This window comes from Ochotona curzoniae, unplaced genomic scaffold, assembly GCF_017591425.1.
Source record: "Ochotona curzoniae isolate NIBS_2020 unplaced genomic scaffold, NIBS_Ocur_1.0 contig_2210, whole genome shotgun sequence".
NCBI classification, from domain to species: Eukaryota; Metazoa; Chordata; class Mammalia; order Lagomorpha; family Ochotonidae; genus Ochotona; species Ochotona curzoniae.
In genome coordinates this window covers 28,797,094-28,821,719 of record NW_024465369.1, presented here as the reverse complement: position 1 = coordinate 28,821,719, position 24,626 = coordinate 28,797,094, and the positions used below count along the sequence as shown (strand labels likewise).

At 38.2% G+C, this 24,626-nt stretch overlaps 1 protein-coding gene across 1 annotated transcript in view; it reads left to right on the top strand.

Annotated features, from left to right (window-relative positions):
- The first annotated feature begins 5,357 nt into the window (after positions 1-5,357).
- SCN7A (sodium voltage-gated channel alpha subunit 7) overlaps positions 5,358-24,626 on the top strand; it is a 56,370-nt gene continuing 37,101 nt past the window's right edge. The window contains exons 1-6 of the mRNA XM_040971999.1: positions 5,358-5,588; positions 7,301-7,419; positions 7,736-7,825; positions 9,384-9,512; positions 16,893-16,984; positions 21,021-21,227. Coding sequence (XP_040827933.1) covers positions 5,358-5,588; positions 7,301-7,419; positions 7,736-7,825; positions 9,384-9,512; positions 16,893-16,984; positions 21,021-21,227 — 868 coding nt within the window. The remainder of the gene's footprint in view (positions 5,589-7,300; positions 7,420-7,735; positions 7,826-9,383; positions 9,513-16,892; positions 16,985-21,020; positions 21,228-24,626) is intronic.

The following is a 24,626-nucleotide window of genomic DNA, read 5'->3' as shown; positions in this document are numbered from 1 at the left end:
ATATGGTGGCATTCAATTCTAGACAGCATTCTGGTCCCATTTGAACACCTCTAGTTTATGTAAACATGCTTTGAGCGTGGTGTTCTGGAGTTACAGCAAAGTAGAGAAGCACTGTCCCCTCAACCTCCATTAACTTGGACAAAGTTCATATCCGTTATCTTGACAGATACAAGCAGTACTGACTCAAATTGCAAATAGAATTAACCAACCCCCTTGTAGTTTTCTTTGCTACAGCATATTCCTTCACTATATTTGTGCAAATCAATGATTTAAATCCAGGTTTTAAGTCTTATGTGAATTTCTCTTTATAAATGGTCCTTAACTTCAAGATGACAAACTATGCAAATGACAAATTTATTTCCCAAATATTATTTTACAATAACTGCTCTAAGTATTTTAACTCATGTTATTTTATCCTTTTTTGATCCAAGGAGAAATCTCAATTTTATGATAGATAAAACACTAATCAACGCTTCAAAATATGGAACCAAGTTTGAAATATTAAGTGCATGTAACTCTACCTTCAGAGTTTATGCTGTTAACTGCTTATGTATTTTCATTAGGTTTTTTCTATATATCACAAACTAAGTTGTTGATAATATACAGTAAATCATATATTTAATACTATCCATAGCTCAAAAATCATTTTGATTTTTCTTTTTAAATTTTAAAAATTTATTTTAAATCTATTTTATTTTAAGGTTTATTTTTTATTGGAAAGGCAGAGAGGAAGACAGAGAAGATCTTCCATCCGATGATTTACTCCTCAAGTGATCACAATAGCTGGTACTGAACCAATCTGAAGTCAGGAGCCAGGTGCCTCTCCGGGTCTCCCTTGTGGGTGCAGGGTTCCAAGGCTTGAACCAGCCTCAGCTGTTTTCCCAGGCCACAAGCAGGGAGTTGGATGGGAAGTGGGGCTGCTGGGATTAGCACCGGTGCCCATATGGGATCCTGGTGCATTGAAGGCGAGAATTTTAGCCACTAGGCAAAGAAAAATGTTTTCGTGTATTCCTGAAATACAATGTTAAGTTGATAAGAATACTTTCTTCCCTTCCTCAACACCCCTCATTCCTTTATTTATTTTCCCTTGAAATTTTACAGTAACATACTTTCAAATTATTTTATATTCATAGGCTTACTGAATCATTTACTATAATGTTCAGATAGCAAAAAGTAGAAATATCACTTTTCCACAGGAATATAGAGACGAGCCATAAGCCATTAAATCATAAGATGCCCATTTCACTTGCATATATTGGGTTTTTTATATTCTGTATTGTCTCACACGTATCGGAGAAAACATAATATATGTGTTTTTTGGTTTAGCAATCTTTGAATAGAGTATCAGCCTTGTACACCTACCCTAAAAATATTTTGCAGCATGTATTTATCACATAGTGAGACATTTTATAAATTGATACATTGATACTTTCTTTTTCCTATTAGATAAGATGAAATGTCATTGAGACAATAAAAAAATAAGGTTAGTTCGTGTAAAACAAAAAAAATACCCTGAGCAGCCAGTAATTGTCAGAGTGAAAATAATTTTATTTGAAAATGATATTGCTTTTAGTTCTTTACCTAGAAAATTCTGCTATTCATTTCTACAATAGAAGGAGGAAATTAGAGCAACATAGTATCAATTTGTAATTGATTGCTAAATTAGGAAGCAGAAGAACTCTACTCCATGACATTATCATTCAGTAGATGCCTGTGGGAATATCCTTATAATGCATTTGAATATTTTAATATGTATAATAATATCCTTAAGCCATTAAGAAGCTAAAAGATATATGCTGTCATGATAATTCATAAAAAATAGTGGGAGGGGAAAACAGGAGGAAGGAAGAATGCACAAGCTATTGTGATAAGTAATAATTACACTTGAATAATTTAAAATCTAAAGTACACCCAAGTATCTATGAAATGAATATAATTTGAATAGCTTATTAAATATTTCCCCATATTTTTTAAAATGTAAAGTACATTTGAAACAAAGAGAAGGAAAGGGCTCTTCCGTTTGTTGGTTTACTGGGTAATGCCCAAAACAGCTGTGCTTGAGACAGAGCAAAGCTTAGAGCTAGGAAGTCAGTACTCTCCTCTTTTGGATGGCAGGGATATAAATACTTGAGCTATCAGGCTTGTTGCTTTCCAGTGGGCACCTTAGCAGGAAGCTTGAACCAGGAGAAATTCTGGGATTCAAGACCATGGACTCCCACATGGGTTGTAGCCATCCCAAGTGGAGCTTTAGCTACCACATCAAATGCATGTGTCATTTTTAATATTTTAAGGGGAAAAGTTTTATATTAAGGAAATTGTGTTTATTCACAATGTCTTAGCTGTCTGACAGTGTTTACTTTCATGAATATTTGTATGTGGTATGTATTGTGTGATGAAATTATGGTACATGTTTGGTGGCATGTTTGGTGGGTGTAGAATTTTGTTTGAAATATAGAACAGAATGCTTGAAAACAAGTGTATTTTAACGTGAGAAACAGCAAATTTTATTCCATTTGTCTGGAAAGAGAACTCCAAGAGACGATCTGCCTGATCCGTATTTTTCTTTCTTTGGTTTTGTTTATAATTGTTTGTAATTGTTTATGATTGTTTATAATGATAATTTGGTTTTGTTTATAATTTATGAGATACAATATGATATTGTGATAGTTACATGCAATGTGTAGTGACCAAATCATGGTTCTTAATATATTTATCCCTTTAAACTTTTATCATTTTTTGTTCAAGAACATTCAGAATTGTCTTCTAGTTACTTGAAAATATATCCTCTGTGCTGCATGAGTTTGTTATTCATATTTAACTATAATTTTGTTTCCATTGACTGGTTTCTCCCTACATTCCCTTCCTATTATTATTCTCATTTTCTGATGACTACTAGTACTCTGTTTTGTGTTTGTATTGAGCTTAGAATGCATTGATTCTCAAATGAGTGAAATCATGCAACCTTTGGCCTTTCTGTGCCTGGCTTACTTCAGTTAATATAATGACCTTTAGGTTTATCCATGCTTCTATAATTGATAGGGTTTATGGTTTAGAGCTGCATAAAATTTCACGATGTATAGATACCACATCCTAAGGAGCTCAATTCAGTAGCAAATAGGCAAGGAGTGCAATATAAAATTGATTTAAAAAAATGAAATGGAAGTCTCTCAAGGATATACAAATGATCAACAAGCACATGGCAAAACCTGCCATCAGGGAAATGTGAATTTAAACAATGATGATATGTTACTTCATCCATATTAGAAAAGCTATCACTAAAGAGAAAAATAACAAATGCTGGTGAGAATTCCTAAAAAGGGAAAATTTCATATACTAGGGATGTATATTGGAATAGCCATGATGGAAAATAGAATGGAGGTTCCTAAAATAGACAAAGGCAGAACCATACTATCTAGAAATCTCATCACTAGGTATTAATAGAAAGGAAATGGGTCAGTCTGTTGAAGAATGTCTGCCTTATTGTTCATTACAGCTCTACTTCTTTCTCTGTATTTTTAAAATATTATTCTTATTGAAAAGGCAGATTTACAGAGAGGAGAGACCGAAAGATCTTTCATCCACCGGTTCACTCCCCAAATGGCTACAATGGCCAGAGCTGAGCTGATCAGGAACCAGGAGCCTCTTCTGAGCAGCTGGGACATATATTGGCATCAATGATGCTTGCAGGTGGAAGTTTAATTAGTTGCCCCATGGTACTTTCATCCCAACCCCCAGCTGCTCCTCACCACTGTCTTTTGAGTTGCTTTACATCCTATCTCTGATATGTTTCTTGAAGAAACATATGCAAATGATATAGTTCTCTTTGTTAATTGACTAGTTGAAGGGGAAAATACTCCCTGGACTGGGCTAGAATACTTGAATTGCCTTTTGCTTATGTCTTTGAGATCTTGTTTAGAGACTTATGGTAAAAAATTAAACTGAAAAATCAAGTAATGTTAAGGCTATGATAATAGTTTTCATCAAAGTGCCTTTATAGAAACAGAGTAAGTAAGTATTCTTCATGTAAAATGCTTGAAAGCTAAAGCAAATCCAAAGAATATTTAATCCAAGTAGTCATTCCAGTATTTCATTTTCTACTTTTATTATCCATTTTCCATAGCACAACCATGACACAAATATTTCTTTTCTCTTTGGATATCAGTGAGATGTGTTTTGTATGTTTAAAAATCCGCTGTACCATGTACCTGAAGTAGTAGAAGTCTTGACTGTCATAATGAATGCTATCTCACCAGTATTGATTACCTTTTTCTTATTTTTGAATACTACACAAGTACAATGTTAAAGCTTTCAATAACACATTTTTCACTATAATGGACATTTTTGGAATGAAATGAAAGTGTGATTTCTCAGGAATGAGTTGCACAATTTAATTGACTGCCATCAACTCTTCACACAAAGTGCCTAGCTACAAAGTGCCACAATCTAGTAGAAAATTTCTTAAGCCTTAATTATCATAATAAAATCAAAGAATTTAGGCAAATAAAGGAAATTTATTATATTGAAGTATTAAATTGGCATTCATTAAAATCATCAGCAGTCAGTATTGTGGCATAGTAACTAAAGACTGCTGGTCTATCCCAAATACAGAATTAAAAGATTGACAACCTTCAAATGGATATAGAAATAGGTAGCATTCAAACTACATAATGAAAAGTTCTGAGAAGCAAGTTATTTTTGTGTACAGGGATGGATGAAAGTATCATGGACAATTTCTCAGGTAATGATTTTTCTCTACATTTAAATGTTGAACAATAATTTTAATAATGGAAAATGACAATGATTTTTGTTTTCAGCTGTTAAGTTGGTGCTATTGGTAAAATTACCACATAGACATTTAGGAGAAGGAAATGTTTTGGGGAATGTAGTTAGTAAAATGGACATATGGGAATAGCAGTTAAGGATCTTTTTTTTATCTGCATTCTTCGAAAAGATGGATAACAAAAACATGGAAAGACAAAAATCTGAGGGATATCAGAGATAAAGTTTTGATTATTAAACTAGCGAAGTTAAATCAAAAGGTAGTCAGGAAATTGCGGCCAAGGTTAGTGAAGTTTAAAGAGGAAGAACCAATCTATTTTGAGATACAACTCATATGAGATCATTGGATTTGGGCAGAAAAAAAAAATTCAGATTACGCTTACATTCTTTGATAAAATAGTGAGTAAAAAGACAGATTGAGTGGGTGACTCATGAGTTACAGGTAAGCCCAATATAAATTTTGCTGGTGTCTATTTTTCATACCCTAACATTTTGTAATTTTCAGTTTTTCTTAAAGTACTACTCAGCTTCTATTTAGAACTTTAAAAAATTAAATTCTTACAGATACGAAATTGAAAATGTTGGCTCCCCAAGAACCAAAGGGCCTTGTCCCCTTCACTAAAGAGTCTCTTGAGGCTATAAAACAGCACCTCGCTGAAAAACACAATGAGGAACTTGAGGAAGAAGAATTAAAGCCCAACTCTGACTTGCAAGATGGCAAAGAGCTTCCAATTATTTATGGAAGTCTGTCTAGAGGAATGGTGTCAGAGCCCTTGGAAGATGTGGACCCGTATTACAAAGGGAAAAATGTAAGAATTCATTGAAATTATTCTGACTACATTTTAATCATATTTCCAGAAATGCAAATAAAGGTAATTGACATAGGGTGCATTAAGGTAATGAAGAACAAAGAGATCATTTTAAATTTCACAGAACTATGTTAAGATACTTCTTCATGGGATAATATATAGTTGAGGATTTTATCAAAATTGATACACTACCTGGCTGGGTAGCTGTTAGGTTGGATTATTTGGATTATTTCTTAATGTATGCATTCTTAGGCCTTCCTATAAATGAACTTGTTGTACAGGAGGTTGAAGATTAATCATTTATGGGCTGTCAACATTTTTTTTAGGTTTACTTATTTTTATTGCAAAGTCAGATATACAGAGAGGAGGCAGACAGAGAGGAAGATGTTCTGTCTGATGATTAACTCCCCAAGTGGCCGCCAGGGCCAGCTGGAACTGAGCTGATCCGAAGCCTGCAGCCCCGAGTTTCTTCGTAGTCTACCATGCCGATGCAGAGACCCAAGGCTTTGGACCATTCTCAACTGCTTTCCCAGGCCACAGCAGGGAGTTGCATGGGATGTGGGGACACTAGGATTAGAACCAGTGTCCAAAAGAGATCCCGGCACATTCAAGGCGAGGACTTTAGCCTTGAGGCTACTGCGCCAGGCCCAGGCTGTCCACTTTAATTGACTATGAAATGTGTAACATATGCATAATTAAAATTGTCCAATTTGATAAGATTACAGATATGTTAGGAAGGAAAAGTCAGCTTGTATATTGCTTATCATTCTTATTCAAAAATATTTATTTTCTGTCTTCCAAGTAACTAGAAACACCTTACTACTATATGTCTCAAAATAATAACAATATTAAATATGAGCATAAGTATGTTCAGAAAAGGCAGAAATCTTTGAAAGTACATGAAGCTTCAAGAATTCATTAAGAAAGTAAAATTTTGGTTATGCCTTGAGGAGCACTTGAAAGTTTAAAAAGGCAAAGAAGATCTTTTATGGGGCCCAGCGCTGTGGCCTAGCAGCTAACATCCTTGCCTGGAATGCGCCTGGATCCCATATGGCCACCCAAAGCCTTGGGAGACTGCACCCGCATGGGAGACCTGGAGGAAGTTCCTGGCCCCTGGCTTCGGATCAGCATAGTACTGGCTGTTGCAGTCACTAGGGGAGTGAATCATCGGATGAAGTGAATGATCTTCCTCTCTGTCTCTCCTCCTCACTGTGTATCTGAATTTGCAATAAAAATAAATAAATCTTTTACAAAATGAAGATCTTGTATGAACACATAAAAGCAAGAATTATGGAATGGGAAAAAAACAAAATGACATATAACCAGGAACTTAGCTGTGTTCTGACTTCTGACTTCTTGGCATTTTTAAAACAAAATGGAATATCTTGCTTTCATTAATTCCTAAGATATACCACATTGGTATTGTTGAATATGTTTCAATGTACAGGAGGGATATAGTATTTTGTTACTTTTAGGAGGAAGTCTGGGAGTGTGCTCCAATACAAATAACTCAGGTATAGCACTTGCAAAACACAACACATCTAAATATTAATGAAATGTATCCATTTGACTGAGTGCATAAGAAAACATTAAAAATGAGCAAATCTTATCTCAGCAATGGTCTTAAGACAGCAATGGTCATTAGAAATATGTTGCATAATTCATACATTATAGTTCTCACTTCTGTTAACTGGATTTTTTTCTCTCTACAGACTTTCATTGCATTAAATAAAAACAGAACTATCTTCAGATTCAATGCTGTTTCTATATTGTGCACCTTATCTCCTTTCAGCACAGTTAGAGGAGCAACTATCAAGGTTCTGGTACACCCATATCCTTTGGACTTGTTCACTGCATTTGAAACTAACTATTTCAAAAATTGGGGGTATTGTTCTCTTCCCAACTGATATTTCATGTAACATCATATTAATCTAAATTTAAATGTTCCATATTTGAAAAACTGTATAAAGTGTATTCTGTTACATCCAGTAGCAATAAACAATAATGGTTGCTGTTATATTCATAAGAATACATATTTTTAAACATAGAGGAAAAATTTACCTCATGGTCTAGTATAAATAAAATATATCACAGAAGTATCTTTCCTGATATTATGCATTTCCCATTATTCCTTGACTGTAATCTACATTTTTCCGATATTTAATTTTAATCAGTGTCCTTACTGATTGTATATTTATGTCTATGAGTAACTTGCCAAAATGGGGACCAGCAATAGAGTAAGCTATGTAATTTTACTTTATATAATATCACATACATATAATTTTTAAGATTTTTGTTTCAAAACAAAATATGTAACAATATTAAAATGAAAAAGCAATGTAGTTATATATAAATTTCAAAATTTAACATAATTATATATTTAAGATGCATGTTACAGTAATTTTATAAACATCATTATGATTGAAACCAAGTATTCACATATGTACACTGATTCACACGTTTTAGGAATTATTTTTACTGGTTTTTTTTTATCTTAAATATTTCTATTTCCCAACAGATTAGATTAGCATAATATAAGTATTTGAGTCTTTACCCATATGTTTCTGCCTATGAAATCATACAAATGGGATTTATTTCAAATTGAATTATTAACGATTAATATTTTAGTGCTTAAGGTTTTTATTGTAACTATAACCCTAATTGGCTTCTAATTCAAAATGCTTCCTTTTCTTTCCATTCATAAGGAAATCATTTATTTTGCTTTTTATTCTACTTCTCTTGTCTTTGAGCTATGTAAATAGTCTAATCAGACTATAGTGATTGGCTGACCCATTTAATTTTCTAGAAAATAACACTTTATCTTTTGAGATTCAACTCTATTGTTAAAATTGGTTGACTCTGAAGAGCAATTAAAATTTGAGTTTATCATAAAAATCCTTACATGTATTGATAATGAAATTATATTTTCTCTGCTCCCTCCTTACTGTCAGGTTAATTGTTGTGCTGTCTTTATATGATATTTGCTATATGATCATTTACCTCAATAACATATAGTCCGTCATCTCTTTTCTAGGAATTATTTTTTCAAAAGTCAGTAGTCAAATTTCATGTGTAATATCACGAGATAGCCCCATCCTAAAAGTCCTTTTTAAAGCACTGTGCTAAGACTCAAGGGACACTTGCTTTTCTGATTATTGCCTGGTTGGGGCTTACCAAGCAAATCTGGTCCCACATTACTTAAGAATTATTTAAAATACAAAATAGAGTTCAAGGGAGACTAGCACACTAGGAAGTAAAAGTACAAGGCAGTATGTGGCTCTGTTGACAAAGAAGGACTCCCAATAAAGCTTATAATTATATCTCTATATTGCAATATGAGGTTTTATGCTTTTGCTAGTACTTACAATGTCATAATGCTTTTAAATGTCAGAAAGTTAAATTTGTAAATGGTACTACAGGATTATAATAGTGTGCTACTATGGGGGAAAAGGTATGAAGGAAAAATGGGGAAGGAGGAAACAGAGAGGAAGGAATGAACTCCTAATTTTAAAAAATGAGAAAGTAAAAGCATATTGTGAGAAACATAAAGGAGGTCAAGATTGAGGAAAGCAGGTGTACAAGTATACTGAAGGTTAGGAGCAGCTACAGAGGATTTGGTACATGTGAAAGGCTGAGACTAGATACACAATTTATGCAAGAGAATAGAATGAAGAAGCAATATATTTTGTTATAATTGAGATTTTCAGAAATTGACAGACAAGAGTAATCATAAACATAGTTTTCAAAGTTGAAAATGTGTCATGATTTAATAGTTATATGAAAAACTTCCTGCAGGCATACACTACTTGGAATTTATACTTTTGAAATCATTGTGAAACTGATTGCAAGAGGCCTCTGCACAGGATCCTTTTCTTTTGTTGGTGATGCATGGAACTGGCTTGACTTCAGTGTGACATTGTTTGAGTGAGTATTTCTCTCAATTGCAAACAGCTAGATGTCTTGCTAAGGAGATCCTTCTCATAAAACATAATTGAGAGCCACAAAGATTTGTGCCCCTTTATATGGCAGCTAAGTAGTACTTCATAGGTAGTAGTCATAGCAAATCTCACAGGCAACTGTCCCTGAGTAGTCTTCAGAATTTGTGATGAAAGTGAAGGCATGTGGTATTTTCTGTTTTATTTTGAACAAGAATGTGGATTGAATTGTTTCATGTCAATAATGAACAGATTTCCTAAAGGCTTAGGAAGGGATACTAGCATATTTGATTCTCTGTTCCAGTCTGCATTTCACTTAGCTACATTATTTAAAACAATAAATATGTCAACTATTAGAGCAGGGTATTTTAAACACAAACAATTTCTGGAATGGTACATGGAATTCTAATGATTTTGTATCTATTTTTTGCAATGCTTCTGTTCAATGCATTCTATATATCTATGGAAAAGATAATTACTAAACTCTTATTAAAGGTGCTAAATTATACTTTGTCATTTTTTTCGATTAAAAATACCATAACAGGAATAAATAGCATCTACTTTGTGAGAAGTAATTGAAAAAGTAGTATAGTGGTTATATGTTTAAATATATATATATATGTTTAGACATATATATATATGTTTAAGTTGCTGTTATCTAAGATACAATGCAGAGTGCCATCATATGTGTCAACTGCTCTTCTCAGTATTTTACCTCTGTTACCTCATTTAATCCAAAGAGAAGGCCCTGAAGCAAGCCTGCTATGCAATTGAGGCAAATGAAGCAGGAACGTTTGAGTATTTGCAAATGCCACGCTTCTAGATAATGATGGATTCACAATTTCTGTTTTATGTGTTCTATAGGTACAGTTACAAGAAGACAATTAAATGTTTCCAACACTCTCCTCCCCTCCACCAATACCCCTGTCTCTCTTCCTTCTCTCCATCAGTATTTGCAGACATAATTTTAATCTCTGTAGTCAGAAGCTTAATTTGCCACTAATCATATTTAACAAATAAAAAGTAAAAAGACCAAAAAATTATATTTCCACTGTACTATAAACACAAGCTAAAAATGGCAATCATACTCCAAAGTGACTATTTCATCCCCACACTTATTTTTATAAGTGTGTTCTCTATTAGCTGCCACATATCAGAAATAACACTGTATTTGAGACTGGCTTATTTTGCAGAGCATAATGGTTTCCAGTTCATCAACTTTGTTGCAAAAGATAGGATTTCATTATTTTTCTATTGTTGACTGGCATTCCATAGTTTTCTCTGTCTCTCCTCCTCTCTGTACGTCTGCCTTTCCAATAAAATAAATAAATCTTTAAACAAAAAAGAATTAGAATTAGTTTTTCTTGAAGTTTAGTAAAATTCAACAGTGAAGTCATTTGCTCCTGGGCTGGTCTTTTTTGGATGAGGCTGTTGACTCAATCTCTGCCTCAGTTATTGGCCTGTTTAGGTTTTCTGTGTCAACATGACTCAGTTTTGAAAGACTGTGTATCCAGAAATCAATCCATTTCTTCTGGATTTTCTAATTTGTTGGCATGTAGCTGATGATTGTTTTTTTCCCCTTGTGGTGTCCTTTGTTAAATTTACTTTTAAATCTCAAATTTTATTGAGTTGAGTCTTTTCTCTTTTTCTATGGTTAGTTGGGATGATAGTATATTGATTTTACTTTTTAAAAACTCAGCTGTTTGGTTCACTAATTTTTGTGTGTCTGCTTTCGTTTTATTCACTAACTTTAAATTCTTTCTCATACTAATTTTGAGCTTGACTTGTTTCTATTTTCTAGGTCCTTGAGATGCATTGATAGATTGTACATTTACTACATTTGCATCTTTTTTAGTTCATCCTTTAACCCTATTTAATGCCTTGCTTCATCACTTTCATAGTTTTTGTGTTAAAGTCCACTTTGTGTGAGACTGGGATGACTACCTCTGCTTGTTTTTCCTTATTGTTCTTGTTGTGGAATATTCCTTTTCATTGTACAGTTTCAGCTTGCATGTATCTTAGTTGATCAGGCATCAAATAGATTTTGTTAAAACTGAAATCCATTCAACCAGTCTATGTGATTTGATTGGAGATATTGGGTTATTTACATTCAGGTCTATTATTGAAAGGCAATGACTGGGTTCTGACATTGTGCCTTAAGTATTATTGTTTGACTTGAAATCCTTTGTACTTTTACTCATTCTTTCATTATATAATTGGCTTTTTCTATGTATAGCATATTGGTAAATATCATTTGTAAGGTTGAATGAGTTATAGCAAATACTTTTATATTCCATGTGTTTTGGAAGGTCTTTATTTTGCCTTATTTCATAGATTACTACTTTACAGGATGCAGAATTCTGGATTGGAATTGTGCTTCTTTTAAGACCTAGACTACTTTCAGCTATTACCTATTGGAAGGGGGCCCTCCAAAAGTAATCTGGCATTTTTCTTACACACATTTAAGAAACTTTTCTTTATTTTACTGTTGAAAATTTGACTGTAATATGTCATGGTGAATATTGATTCTGATCAACCCTGTTAGGAGATCTTTATGCTTCCTGTACTAGAAAGTCCCTTTATTTTTCCATATCAGGGAAGTTTTATGCTATTTGCTGAATAAAGCAGCTAATCAAGTATCTTTCTAAACCTTCAGGAAATTTACATAAGTAGTTAGATAGTATCACAATCTCAAATATTTTCTTTTTTTTTTTTTGTCAATTTCCAAGAATTTTTCTTCTAGCTCAGATATTCTTCCTTCTGCCTCACCAAGCCTATTGTTGAAGCTTCCTACTGTATTTTCTTTTTCTTTTTTTCTAGTTGCTTTATTTTGACAGTCTTTACATAGTCGATTAGGGCACAAAGGGTCAAGGGATACAGGAAAGTGGCTAAGAGTATTTCCACATTATTGCTTTTTTCTGTATCTGGGGTAAAGTGGGAGATAAAGGGAGAAGCCCCACCCAGCCTCCCACCCATCCCAGGTCCCTGAAATGGGGCATGATCTAAGGGTCATGCTTGAGTGGTTCTGATAATTCAACAGTTCTGAATTGCTGCCTATCTCGCCATTTCAAGCCCAATGAAATAGCTGCAGAATCCACTGGTTGACATAGTCCAACTTACAGTCTCCATTTGCCCAGATTTTCACTGCCAACACATGGCTGGGTTGACTTGTTCTGTCCTCCATGCTTTGTTGTGGTATCAGGTTTCCTCTGCAGGTTCTGATGGACTGCCATGTCCTCCACGTGCACCTAGGTATGCTGTCCACTGCTCTGTCTGAGCCTCTGAGAAGGTTCTTCTTTGACACTTGCACTCCAAGGTCAGATCATGGAACCTGCAGTTCTCTTCATTGTTGGGGTTCTGAATCCGGCAGCTCGATTGGGGACATCCCCAAAGAAACTTTGTCTGCTGTGATCCTACACCAGATTCTTGCGTGTGCTTGCCTGTGCAGGGCCTGGCAAATTCCGTCGCCCCAGCTTATGCAAATGCTAGTGGTTGCAATTGCTGGGTTAGTTCTGTTACCAGCCCTGTCTTCCACACAAACAAATAGGTGCTGCAGTCCATCCTGAATCTGTCCACTTCACTCTTGGCCCTCATGCAAATAGTGGGAGCTGCAGCCCAGTTGGGGCAACTCCCAGTAACCCCAAAAAGGCTTGCGCTCTGCCATGGTTTCCATGCTTGCCAGTAAGTACCACAGACTTCTTTAGTCTGTCCCACATCCCATTCAGTTCTCCTGCATATCAATGGGCATTCAAGCCTAGTTGAACCCAACCAGGCCCACCATCCACCCCACACACTCATGTTGATGGGTTCCGTTCTGTCCAGCCTGGTCTGCTCTACTGGTTTTCATGCTCTGCAGTGGGAGTGATAACCCAAGAGGGAGGTGCCCACTATTTCTTCCTGGGTCATTTCCAATCCCTGATCATGCACTTTCCAGGTGTTTCTGTGCAGTTTAACTTGACAGAATCAGCCCCCAGTGACAGCATCTGCAAGCTGATGCTGCGGCAAAGCCTAACCAACCTTTGCCCTCTCTAATTTATGCTTGTAGCAGAAGGGACAGTCAACCAAGTTTGGCTTTTCCCTGATCTGGCTCACATGCGGCCCACAGATGTTGCAGCCCTGTCTGGTCTGGTCTGCTGCCATCCCAACTCATGCTCTCCAGTGGGAGTGGTGTACCAGCAGGGGTGCCCTCCACATTCCTTCTATCAGCTCTACCCCTCCCTCCCTGGTTCTTAAATATGTGCTTTGGGTGCTGCAGCCCAGTCCAGCATGGCCCTCCCTCAAATCAGCATTTGCCAGTGGGTGCTGTAGTCTGACCCGGCCCGGCCCACCCTTACTTCCAGCTGACACTGGTGAGGGTTACAGTCTAGCCGAGCCCAACAGGCACCCAATTCAAGCTGTAATATGTACTGGTATGTGTTGCAACCAAACATGGCCTGACCCATACTCTCTTCTGGTGCTCAGATTCACCAATGGGTGATGTGAACTGGTTCAGCCTGGTCTGCCCACAGCCTATGCCAAATGTATGCTGGTGAATACCTTTCCCTGGTCTGGTCTGGGCTGCTCCCTATCAGCATCCCTGGCTCATGCAGACCAGAAAGTGTAAGAGCCTAGCTCGGCATTACCTTTGCTCCATCCTGATTTCTATTCTTACTTGTGAGCTAATGTTTGCTTGGCCCTGCCCAGTTTAGGCCCCCCACCCCACTCCATAATCAATTCACACATTAGCCAACAGTTGGAGCTACCTTGCCCAGCTTATTCAACCCCCAGGCCTGGAGCATGTGATCATCATTGAGAGTTGTAACCCACTAGGGGAGTTTCCCAATTTCTCCCACTTGACCCTCTCCCAGAGCCAGTTCTCATACATGCCAGTGAGTGTTAGGCCAGTGCCTGACATAGTCTGGCCTTCCATTTTGGCCTTCTATGAGCTGGTGAACATCGCAGTCTGGCCCAACCCATACCCTGTTTTAGGATGTGCAAGCGGGTGCTACTGTCTTGACCAGCCCAGACTGTTATCAGTTCCTTTACCTGTAAGTAATGGCAGATTCCATGGTCACACCTAGTTCAGCCCATCACCCCTCCCTCCAACTCTTGAGCTAACAAGTGCGACTAGTATTTCCACAGGATTTGGCCCACACATCCTCCACAGAATCTACCCCTGGAAATGATTTTCTCGTGTGCTGGATAGTGTCATGGCCTTGCCTAATGTGACCCATAACCTGATCCAACATTCTGTCAGGTACTAGGATCTGGCCCTGCTAGACAACCCCCAGGCTTAGCTTTCTCATAGGCTGCTCTGTGGTGGTCTGCATTGATCAGTGATAACAAGTTCTACACAGAACTTATAAGTAGGCTGGTATTTCAGTCTGACCCATAAAGATCATCTGGTCTCTCTCCTATAAACCACTAGGTATCAGTACTGTCACTTGCATTCAAGGAAAAGTTACTCTGTTGTTGGGATTACTTCAGGATTTTCTATTTGTAACATTGAATTCTTTATTTCTAGTGCTTCAATATTTTTTCCTTTAATTTCTCAATCAGTAAAACTTTTTATCCATGTCATGTATGGATTTTTTTAGAGATTGGTGTTTGTGTCCTTTGGCCTAATAATGTGATCATTTTTCTCATCATTTCATCATTTTGACTCTTAGTCTTCACATTCTAGTATTGAAGAGCTGTCACTTCCTTTTGGGGAGTCGTGTCTTCCTTGGCTTTGTTCTTGCATTTTTATATTTATTTTTAGTCATTTCTTGAAGCACTTGCTGATTTCTTTTTTGCTCTTTGGTTTTAATTTTTTTTTAATTGAAAGATTTACAGAGAGAAGCAGTGACAGAATCTTTCATCTGTTGATTCACTCCCTACATGACTGCAATAGCCATAACTGAGCCAATTCAAAGGCAGGAGCCAGGAGTTTCTTCCCAATTTTCCACATAGTTTCAGGGATCTAAGTCTCATGTCCTCTCAAGGTGACCAATGCCTGCCTGGGGTTGGCCACAGTGAATATAGTCTCCACTCACCCTGGCAGTTGAACCACACAAAAGATCTGTGCAGTCTTCCCTGTGAGCACAGAACCCTGCTATGCTAGTTGGACAAATGGAGATCTCTTCATCTCTCGTGTCAAATACGCTGAATGCCGTGAGACCCAGTTGCCATGCCATAAACTGTCAGACTGTCACAGAATTCCTAATCATTCTGTACAAGACCCACACAGGCACAGGGTGCTGTGGATCCGTTCATTCCCTTAGCCTGCTCTGCCCATAGAGTGAGAGGAGTTGTTCCCAGTGCCAGCTCCCTCTGTGTGCTCTGCCTTGGCAACTTTGCGTCCGGTAGCCTGTTGTAGGGCAGAAGGTGTGCATGCCTTACAATTCAATATGAGTGAGTAGACCCATCTGACCACAAGCCAAGATTCAAAATGTGGAATGCAGATTATTCCTTTATTAAAATCACTTGGTCAAGTGTACCTGCACAAACATGGACACACAATTTTTGTTGTTCTTACAATAGCACACTATCTCACAGCTCGTCTGGGCACACTTCTCAGCTGATGAGGGGAAACAAGTGGGCTCTTTAAGAATGGTTATTTTGGGTTCCCCATCTCCTGTTTTGGCTCCACATTGCACACAAAGTCAGCGTGGCCTGCAAGATTCAACATTTGCAATGCTGCCAGTATTCTGACTATGCTGATCTGCTGAACCCTCGCTCTTGTCTCTAGAACTGCCTTCTCCTTCAGTCTCATTCAGTGCTGCATAATTACACTGTCCGTACTTCTCCATGCCCTCTCTCTATATAACCTGTACAATTTCTACTGCAAACTTCTCTCGATTCTCCCTGGAAATGTTTCCTTCATTTTTCCTTGACTAGCTTCCCTTGATCAAAATCAGTGTGACTTTTCCTTATTCAGTCATCTTGGAGTCGCGGGGCCTGAATTCCTCATTTGGCTCAAACTGCCCTTGACCAATATCATAATGCCTTCTACACTCATCAGAGGCTATCATCACCATGATTACTGTCATCTTATCAAATAATTTAATGAATCTCAATCCTTTACAAATTATCTATTTTTAATGTTCTAACTTTTTTAGTAGCTAAATATTTATGAACAAAATGCAGAATATTTAACTTATAGAATTTAAGTATTTGCAATCTGAAATTTCACAAACTCTTATAATTTAAGCATGAAAATTTATGTTTTCCTGGCCATTTTGCTTTGTGCCTGTCTTTGTCTTCCAATTAATAACAAAGTTATTTGCAAAACAGCATAATTAGAATGGGAACAACACTTGAATACGTGGTTTTTAAAATGGCTTCAGAAAGTATAAAACTGTAGGTAACATAAACATGACTTTTCAGTAATTATGACTTAAATTCACAGGCTCATAGCCAGATATGTACCTGTAAACTTGATTCTAAAGCTTCAAACTGTTAGAACTCTGAGAATTCTGAAGATTATTCCTCTAAATCAAGGTAAGATTATTATTGAATTCATTTTCCTCATTTTGTTTTATATACTGCTCTGTATTCACTTCAAATCTTTTGTTCCTTAGAGAAAGTATTAACTTGAATAATGTCTCTGCTTTGAAAGCAAGAGTAGTTTCAATCTGTCACTGCAGAAAGGCAAGAGAAAATGTTACACTATATTTATTGTATGTGGATATGTGGGACCAGTACTTACAATACAAAATATAGGGATCAATCAAGTGTGTTTTATTTTTATTCTTTTTATGTACGTATTCTATTTATATTTTTGTGAGTTTATAAAATTATCCTGAAATTTCTGAGATAGCAAGCTAGAAAGAAAACTGATCTGTTTCCTTTTCCTCATTGCATTGAGAAATCAGTTGATACAAAGGACTGTAAGCTAACAAAGTTCAGTGCTTGAGAATGTGCAATCCACATGTTACAGTGCTCAAAGGACTTTGCTAAATAAATTACAGCTAGGATCATGTAGACAGAAGATGCCGAGGGCTAATTTTAGCTTCCGTTTCTGAAGATGCTTCAGCAGGTACCCACCAACTCCTAATATATCCTTTTGAAGGAGGCAAACAGTTTCACTCATTCTGGCCGCTGTGAGAAGTATCAGGAAATAGCTGCACTGAGAAATGAAATGGTGACTGTCAGACACACTTTATTTACAGGATGTTCTGAAGTGGAGCGCTAAGGCCAGACTTGGGCATACTGTGAGATTGGAATTCAGGATGAGAAAAAGAGAAGATTGGAGAAAATCTTAATATATTCATAACCTGAGAGTACAGTAAAATATCAACCCATAATCAAAACTATAAATTATATGTCTTGGGAATTGTATCTGCATAAGATTGTTTAGCCAAATGGCCTGTGACATCACCAAATTCTAGCTAAGAAAACAAGCAGTGAGAATTCCCTTACTGGATTGTCAGTATCTGTTGTTTGCTTGTCACACTCTGAATATTACTTGTTGGAATACATCCACCAGGACAGCTGGGACAGCAGAGGCCTGTGGGATCCTGTTGAGAAGAGGACCCAGGAAAGAGGAGGTGGCGGGCCTCTCACCCAGGGTGTGCTGTTGCTCTCAGTAGGTCCTTGGACGTGCCTTTGTGCTCCCCTTGATGATAGGCAAGATCTGCCTGGTCAGGTAGCCAAGAGTGGAGAGTATTCCTCATCTGTTCCCAACTTCAATAATGCTTTGATCAGTTTATCTTATTAGCCTGCTTGAACTCAGTTCTGAGTTGTCTGAACTAAGTTTTACTGAGTCTGTAAGAACTGTAACCTTGGAAATAAACTTTGTCAGTTGTCTAAGACAGTACTGTCCCCCAATTTCTTTTTGGTAGCATTTCCTCCCCAGGTACCCACAGGGTAAACTTGCAATTACTAGAACATAAGGTTGCATAACCTGCACCTTGAACTTAGGATAATGAAAGAAAACAGGAGAATCGAAGTTCACAGAGGAAGAACCTGCTCATAGGAGCCTGGAGTATGCAGGCTCTGAGATTCACACTATTTGCCTGAAGGAACATAAAGAAGGCATATCATAATAAAATGAAGTATGTGGAAATATTTCTCAATACAGAAAGATAAACAGGCTAGTTAATAGAAACAATGTGATTTCTAAAAGATTTTATTTTCATTGGAAAGTCAGATATACAGAGAGGAGGAGAGGCAGAGAGTAATCTTCCGTCTGATTTCACTCCCCAAGCGGCCACAACAGCTGGAACTGTGCCGATCCAAAGCCAGGATCCAGGAGACTCTTCCAGGTCTCCCACATTGGTGCAGGGTCCCAAAGACTTGAGCCCTCTTATACTGTTTTCCCAGGCCACAAACAGGGAGCTGGATGGGATACAGGGCCAACAGGATTAGAACCGGTTCCTATATGGGAACCTGGGCATGCAAGGTGAGGACTTTTTAGCCACTAGGCCACCGTGCCAGGCCCAAAACAATGTGATTTTTTTTTTTAAAGAAACCTGTTTAAGGAATAGAAGCAAGCCTATGGAATCAGCATTTTGTAACCTCAGTATAATATGCCCTAGACACTTTTAAGCAGAAGATGAAAACAAGATAATAAAATAGGCAAATACAAATAAAGTTGAAACTAAAAATGGTAAAGATTAAAGTACCCCATGTAAATATTTAGTGGTAGTAGAAGCAATAGGAAATAGTGTAATCAGTGCAGCAAACACATTTATATATTAAAAAATCAGGAGTTCTGTGCTAATGCAGTAGAGCAAAAACTGGGATGGATTAAAGATGAAAAAAATTAATTTCATCACATGTATAATTGATGACCCTGAAAAAGATACCATGAGGGATGGGCTTTTGGTGCGCAGTTTAAACGGTCCTGTGGACTGCCGCTGTCAGACCACCCGAGTTCCAGTTTTCGACTTTGCTCCTAATTCTAACTACAGATGGTGTGTACCAAAGAAGGCAGCAGGTGATTGTAAAAGTCATCAGATCCCTGCCACACACATGGGAGACTGTAGTGAGTTCCTTCTCCTGGCTTTGTCCTGGCTAACCTCAGCTTTTGTGGGCATGTAGAAAGCAAAGCAGTGGGTTTCCTCTCTATCAAATACAATGAATAAATAAAATTAAAATGTCAATATATGTAATAATTCTTAAGCATGGTTGCATATTTTGACAAGGAATTTCTATGTAAAACTTAAAAAGATTTGTAACACTAAAAATAAACGTTTTATTTGACCTGTAAATAATACATTTACTAGGAAGAAAGTTATGTATAGTAGTGAAAGTGATGACTTGAGATTTGATTGTTGTTTATAGCTCTTGTCTAGTAGTCTTTCTACTTTCTATTTATTAAATTCTTCCTTTAGTGGAGGACTAGGACTGTGGCTATAAATGGAATGAATGCATGTTACTGTAAAAATAAAAAGAAAAATAAGAAACAAACAAATAGGGAGAGTGGAAGAGAGCAAGCAAGGATAAATGAGAAGCACTATGTTCTTAAACTGTACAGAGGAAAGAAATGAAATCTGTTCTGTTTATAAATAAAAATGTTTTAAAGCTAAAAAGTGGTGGCAAAAGATTACAAAGAAGTTTTTGCATGAAAAGAAGTAAACTTTCAGGTTTAATCCTAAATACCATATTTCTATAGAGACATAAATGACTGTTCCCATTCCATTTCATTCAATGAACAACTGAGTATGTTATACATGGATAGATGTTTAATTGTTTTTAATGTTTAGTGTAAAGAGAATAGGTTTCATGTATTTCATAGATCTAATCATACTATATGTATATATGTAACCATACTTCCCTCCCTTCATACTTACCTTAATCCCCCTTCCTTACTTCTTTTTCTTTCCTTTAATTTTTACAATACATTTCAAGTTACTTTATAATCACAGGATTACTGCTACATTCACCGTAAATAATGTTCAATAAGTAAATCATATAAAGACTACTGTTCAACAGCAATATGGGCAGGGCCTACACACAATAATCAAGTTATAAGATGCCGCTTTCATCCTTACAGTTTTTTGTCTTCTATATTAATAACGCGGTATGGTTACTCCCAATTTTATGAAAATAAAATTGAGGTAAATAAATGTTGACTTACTTGCTCAACATCGCAGAGTTAATGTTCTTATTCATTTGAGGTCCTAAACATATATATCAGAGAGGAAGGAGAGAAGTGAATAAAGAAGCAAGGAAACAATGGTTGAGTCCATATGTCACAGTTAAAAGGGCGGTTTCATCTTGTTCCTTCAAGCTATTTTATATTTCAGCAGTATTTCTAACTCATTTACATTTATAGTTTTGTATTTTAATATTTGTAAAGAGAAACAATTCTAAATGTTGTGTCTGAATTATTTTGTCAGGTATTTTAAATTAGCAGCAATACAGAAATCACAGATTTTTTAATATTCTGTTCAGTAGAGCTGAATAATAAGGAAACAATATGAGATATAAAACTATCAGTTTCAATTGATAAAGCATTTTGCACGGCAAAGTTTACTAATGCTGCTTAACTAGATCTTATTTTACCAAAAATAAGCCTTTCTCTTTCCAGGTCTGAAGTCACTTGTAGTGATCCTCATCCACTGCTTCAAGAAACTGCTTGGTGTCATTATCCTAACTCTGTTTTTTCTGAGTGTATTTTCTCTAATTGGGATGGGGCTCTTCATGGGTAACCTAAAGCACAAATGTTTACGATGGCCTCAGGAAAATGAAAATGAAACACTGCGTAACAGTACTGAAAACCCATATTACATTCGAGGTAAGAAATACCACTTATGGCAGTTTTATACAAGTTATTTATAGAGGCAATGTCAGAAACTATGAACGTTGAACTTCAGAGCAAACTGTGTAAATCTATTGTAATTCTAAAGTGCTAATTTGGATCTGTTTCATTATTAGAAGAGCAAGTGCCCAATCTTTAGAGTTAATTGTGCAAATTTCCTTTCCCCAAAGATTATAGCCAAAATATTACTCGCATCCATGAGAGAAATCTTAAAATAGTCTCTTTATAATATTGCTTTCTTCTAATAAAGTTGCTTATTAAAATATAAAAGTAAGTTTATTAACTAAGATTTTTGAGAGGTCCTTATTGTGAACACTGGCAACGCCAGCATCCTATACCAGGACACAGGTTTGAGTCCTGGTTACTCCACTTCTAGCTTCCTGCTAAAGTGCCATAAGAAGGCAGTAGCTGATGGCGTGCATGCTTGGACCCACTTGATTGGAGTTTCAGGCGCCTGACTTCAGCCTAGTTCTGTTCTGGAAGTTGCAGCATCTCTCCTCATTCCTCTCCCTCTTACTCTGTTTCTCTCTCTCTTTCTCTCTCTCTCTAACTCTGCCATTTAAAAAAATGCAATACATCCTCAAAACAGTTTGAGATGTCTTTATAAGCAAAGTAAAAAGGTCCACGCGATGAAAATTCTTACTACTTTTTTATTTCATATACTGATAAGCATTTTAAAAACTTGCATTTATCATTTGTATAGCATTTATAATAGGATAATTTCTTGGCTCTTGTACCTGTATCATTCACTGTCCTTGCCTTATAGCTTCCCCATAATCCTTTAGAAAAGGTGTTAATAACTCATGCCTTATTGCAAATAAGGCAATTCAGAGAAAATCAATGGTGCTTTAAATACAATATTGTGAAACTGGAATTCAAACCGCACTCAGTTTGCCTTCAAAACCCATTCTCTTTCATAAGGACATTCTCTCTTAGTGGGTCTTTTTTTCTCCTATTAAAATGATCGATTCCTTTCTCCCAGCATTTAGAAAAACTAGAAGCAAATTTTTCAACCACAGACATAACATTGTAGAAAAATATATGACATGGATACTAAGATGTCAGTTGGCTCACCTACATCACACATTGTAGTGGCTGAATTGAGTCCTGCTCCTCTGTCTACTTCTGTATATTCTGAGCATGTGGGTGATGACTCAAGCAGTTGAGTCCTTGCCATCCAATTCAGAAACCCAGATTTCATTTCCAGCTCCCAGTTTGTCCTCAGCGTTAGAAAGCATTTGGGGAGTTAACCAGCAAATGGGAGGGTTGTCTTTCTCTCTCCAGCCTTCCCTTCCTCCCTCCCTTTGTGTATGTACATGTGTGTATATGTGCCCATTTCCATGACCAGTAAACTAATAAAAATACACACATTTTGTTTGGGTAAAAAACCAGGAGTGGGATTGCTGTGGAATCTAGTTATGTTTTTGCAAAAATTAAACAAAAGAAAGGAGGGGAATTTTGAGGGAGCCTGATAGGGAGGGAAACAAACATGCTTATATTAAGATTATACCTATGAGGGTGGGTCTCAGGACGGGGTGTCTCATGCCTGGATTCCGGACGGCCGCCATGGGCACATGGTGAGCCGTGTCCGGGCCTGCTGGGTTCCAGAGGCTGCTTCCTTTGGGGTGAGTAGACCCGAGGGGGGAGGCCTCTGGGACTGGGCAGGTCCGGTACCCACCCGCCGCCCTCATTGGGCGGCGAAGGGGATTTGGGAGGGGCACGACCTTGGGCCTGGGAATTTTAAACCTCCAGCAGCCTCCCGGCAGCTGGTGGGTCTCAGGACGGGGCGTCTCATGCCTGGATTCCGGACGGCCGCCATGGGCACATGGTGAGCCGTGTCCGGGCGGCCAGTGTGCCATTGGCGCCAGGCTCCGCCTGCTGGCCGCCCGGCTGGGGAGCTCTGGGGATTTTATTCTTTGAGTCGCTGCTTAATTAGCTCCAGGTTGAACCCATTGTGATTCTCGGACCTCAAACAGGCAGTAACTTTTCCTTGCAAAATTTGTAATCACTAATAATGCTGGGCACCAAGTACCAGTCCATGCAGAAGCCTGGGCTTGGGGCTTGTCCTACAAAAGTAGCTCCAACGGCTGGCTAGCGTGTCAACTGGTAGGGAACAGAGTAGATCTGGTACAAATGAGCAAACCTTAGCCCACAAGTAAAACTAGAAACCAGGAGGGAGCAAAGGTCATGCCAAGCTAGGCTCTTGTACCTACTGGTCTGCGGGAGCCAGGGACACGAAGCCACAGTGTCTAAGGCAGAGGTTGGGACAGGTGAGGAGCTGTGCCAAGCTGAGTCAGAGCAACCACTGGCATGCGAGTGTGCTATGGCTGGGAACAGACCCGGTTGGGGAGCAAAGGGGACAACCCTAGCTGGGCTGAGGTTCCCACAAAGAGGCGCGTGGCCTGGAAGGGGGGCTGCGTTCTGATCTGGATACAGTTGCAGTCTCCCTTGGCACAAGTGTGGACTGGGATTGGATGCACCGAACCAGGCTGGACCCCGACTCCCCCTGGTGTTCTGGAGGACCAGGGCAGATGTGTGATAGACTAGGCAAGGTCTCAAACCCCTACTGAGCCATGTGTGAGCCATACGTAGGTATGGACAAACCATGGCTGGGCTGGAACATCCAACAGCAAGAACCAGATTGGGTGGAAGGCCAGTCAGGAAAAGCCACAGTTCCTGCTATGACAGGAGGTGGACTGAGCAGGGTTGGCTCATGGACCCACTGGTAAGCGTGTAACCTGGCATTGGGAGAGGTTCTGATGGAGGAGCCTGGGCAACTCCTCTGGCAGGACACAGACCCGGCAGGTAAGCGCAAGAAACATGATAGGAAACAGCCCAGGAAAGGCCATGGAAAGCTACCCACTGGCATACACTTGGCAGACGTGGGGGCAAGACCAGGCTGAATCTGTCCACGTCATCCACTGGCAAATCCAAGCACCAGTGTGGGTCGACCCAGGTTCGGTCGCAACAAAGACCAGTGCACAATACGGAATGCCGAGGTGAGGTTGCCTGTACCGGAGGGGACCGCAGCGTCCAACCAGCCTGAGAACAAGAAGGAAGTAGGCAGAGCCAGCAGGGGAATAAGGGAGGGTTCCTTTGCAGGACAGCTACTTCCACAGGAGAGCATGGGCTGGGATGGGGGCAGACCTGACTAGGCAGAGCTACCACACCTGTGCGCCCCATGTGGACTAGATCAGGGAAAAGCCGGGCTGGGCGGATTATTCCTACTGGTGCAAACAAATTAAAGTGGGTGAGGTTTGTTTGGGCAGCATCAATTGGAATCTGGGAGTGGGAGAGGCCTGGGAGGGAAATAGTGGGCTCATCCCTCTTGGGTTACCACTTTCATGGGAGGACATAAAACTAAACAGCGGCTGG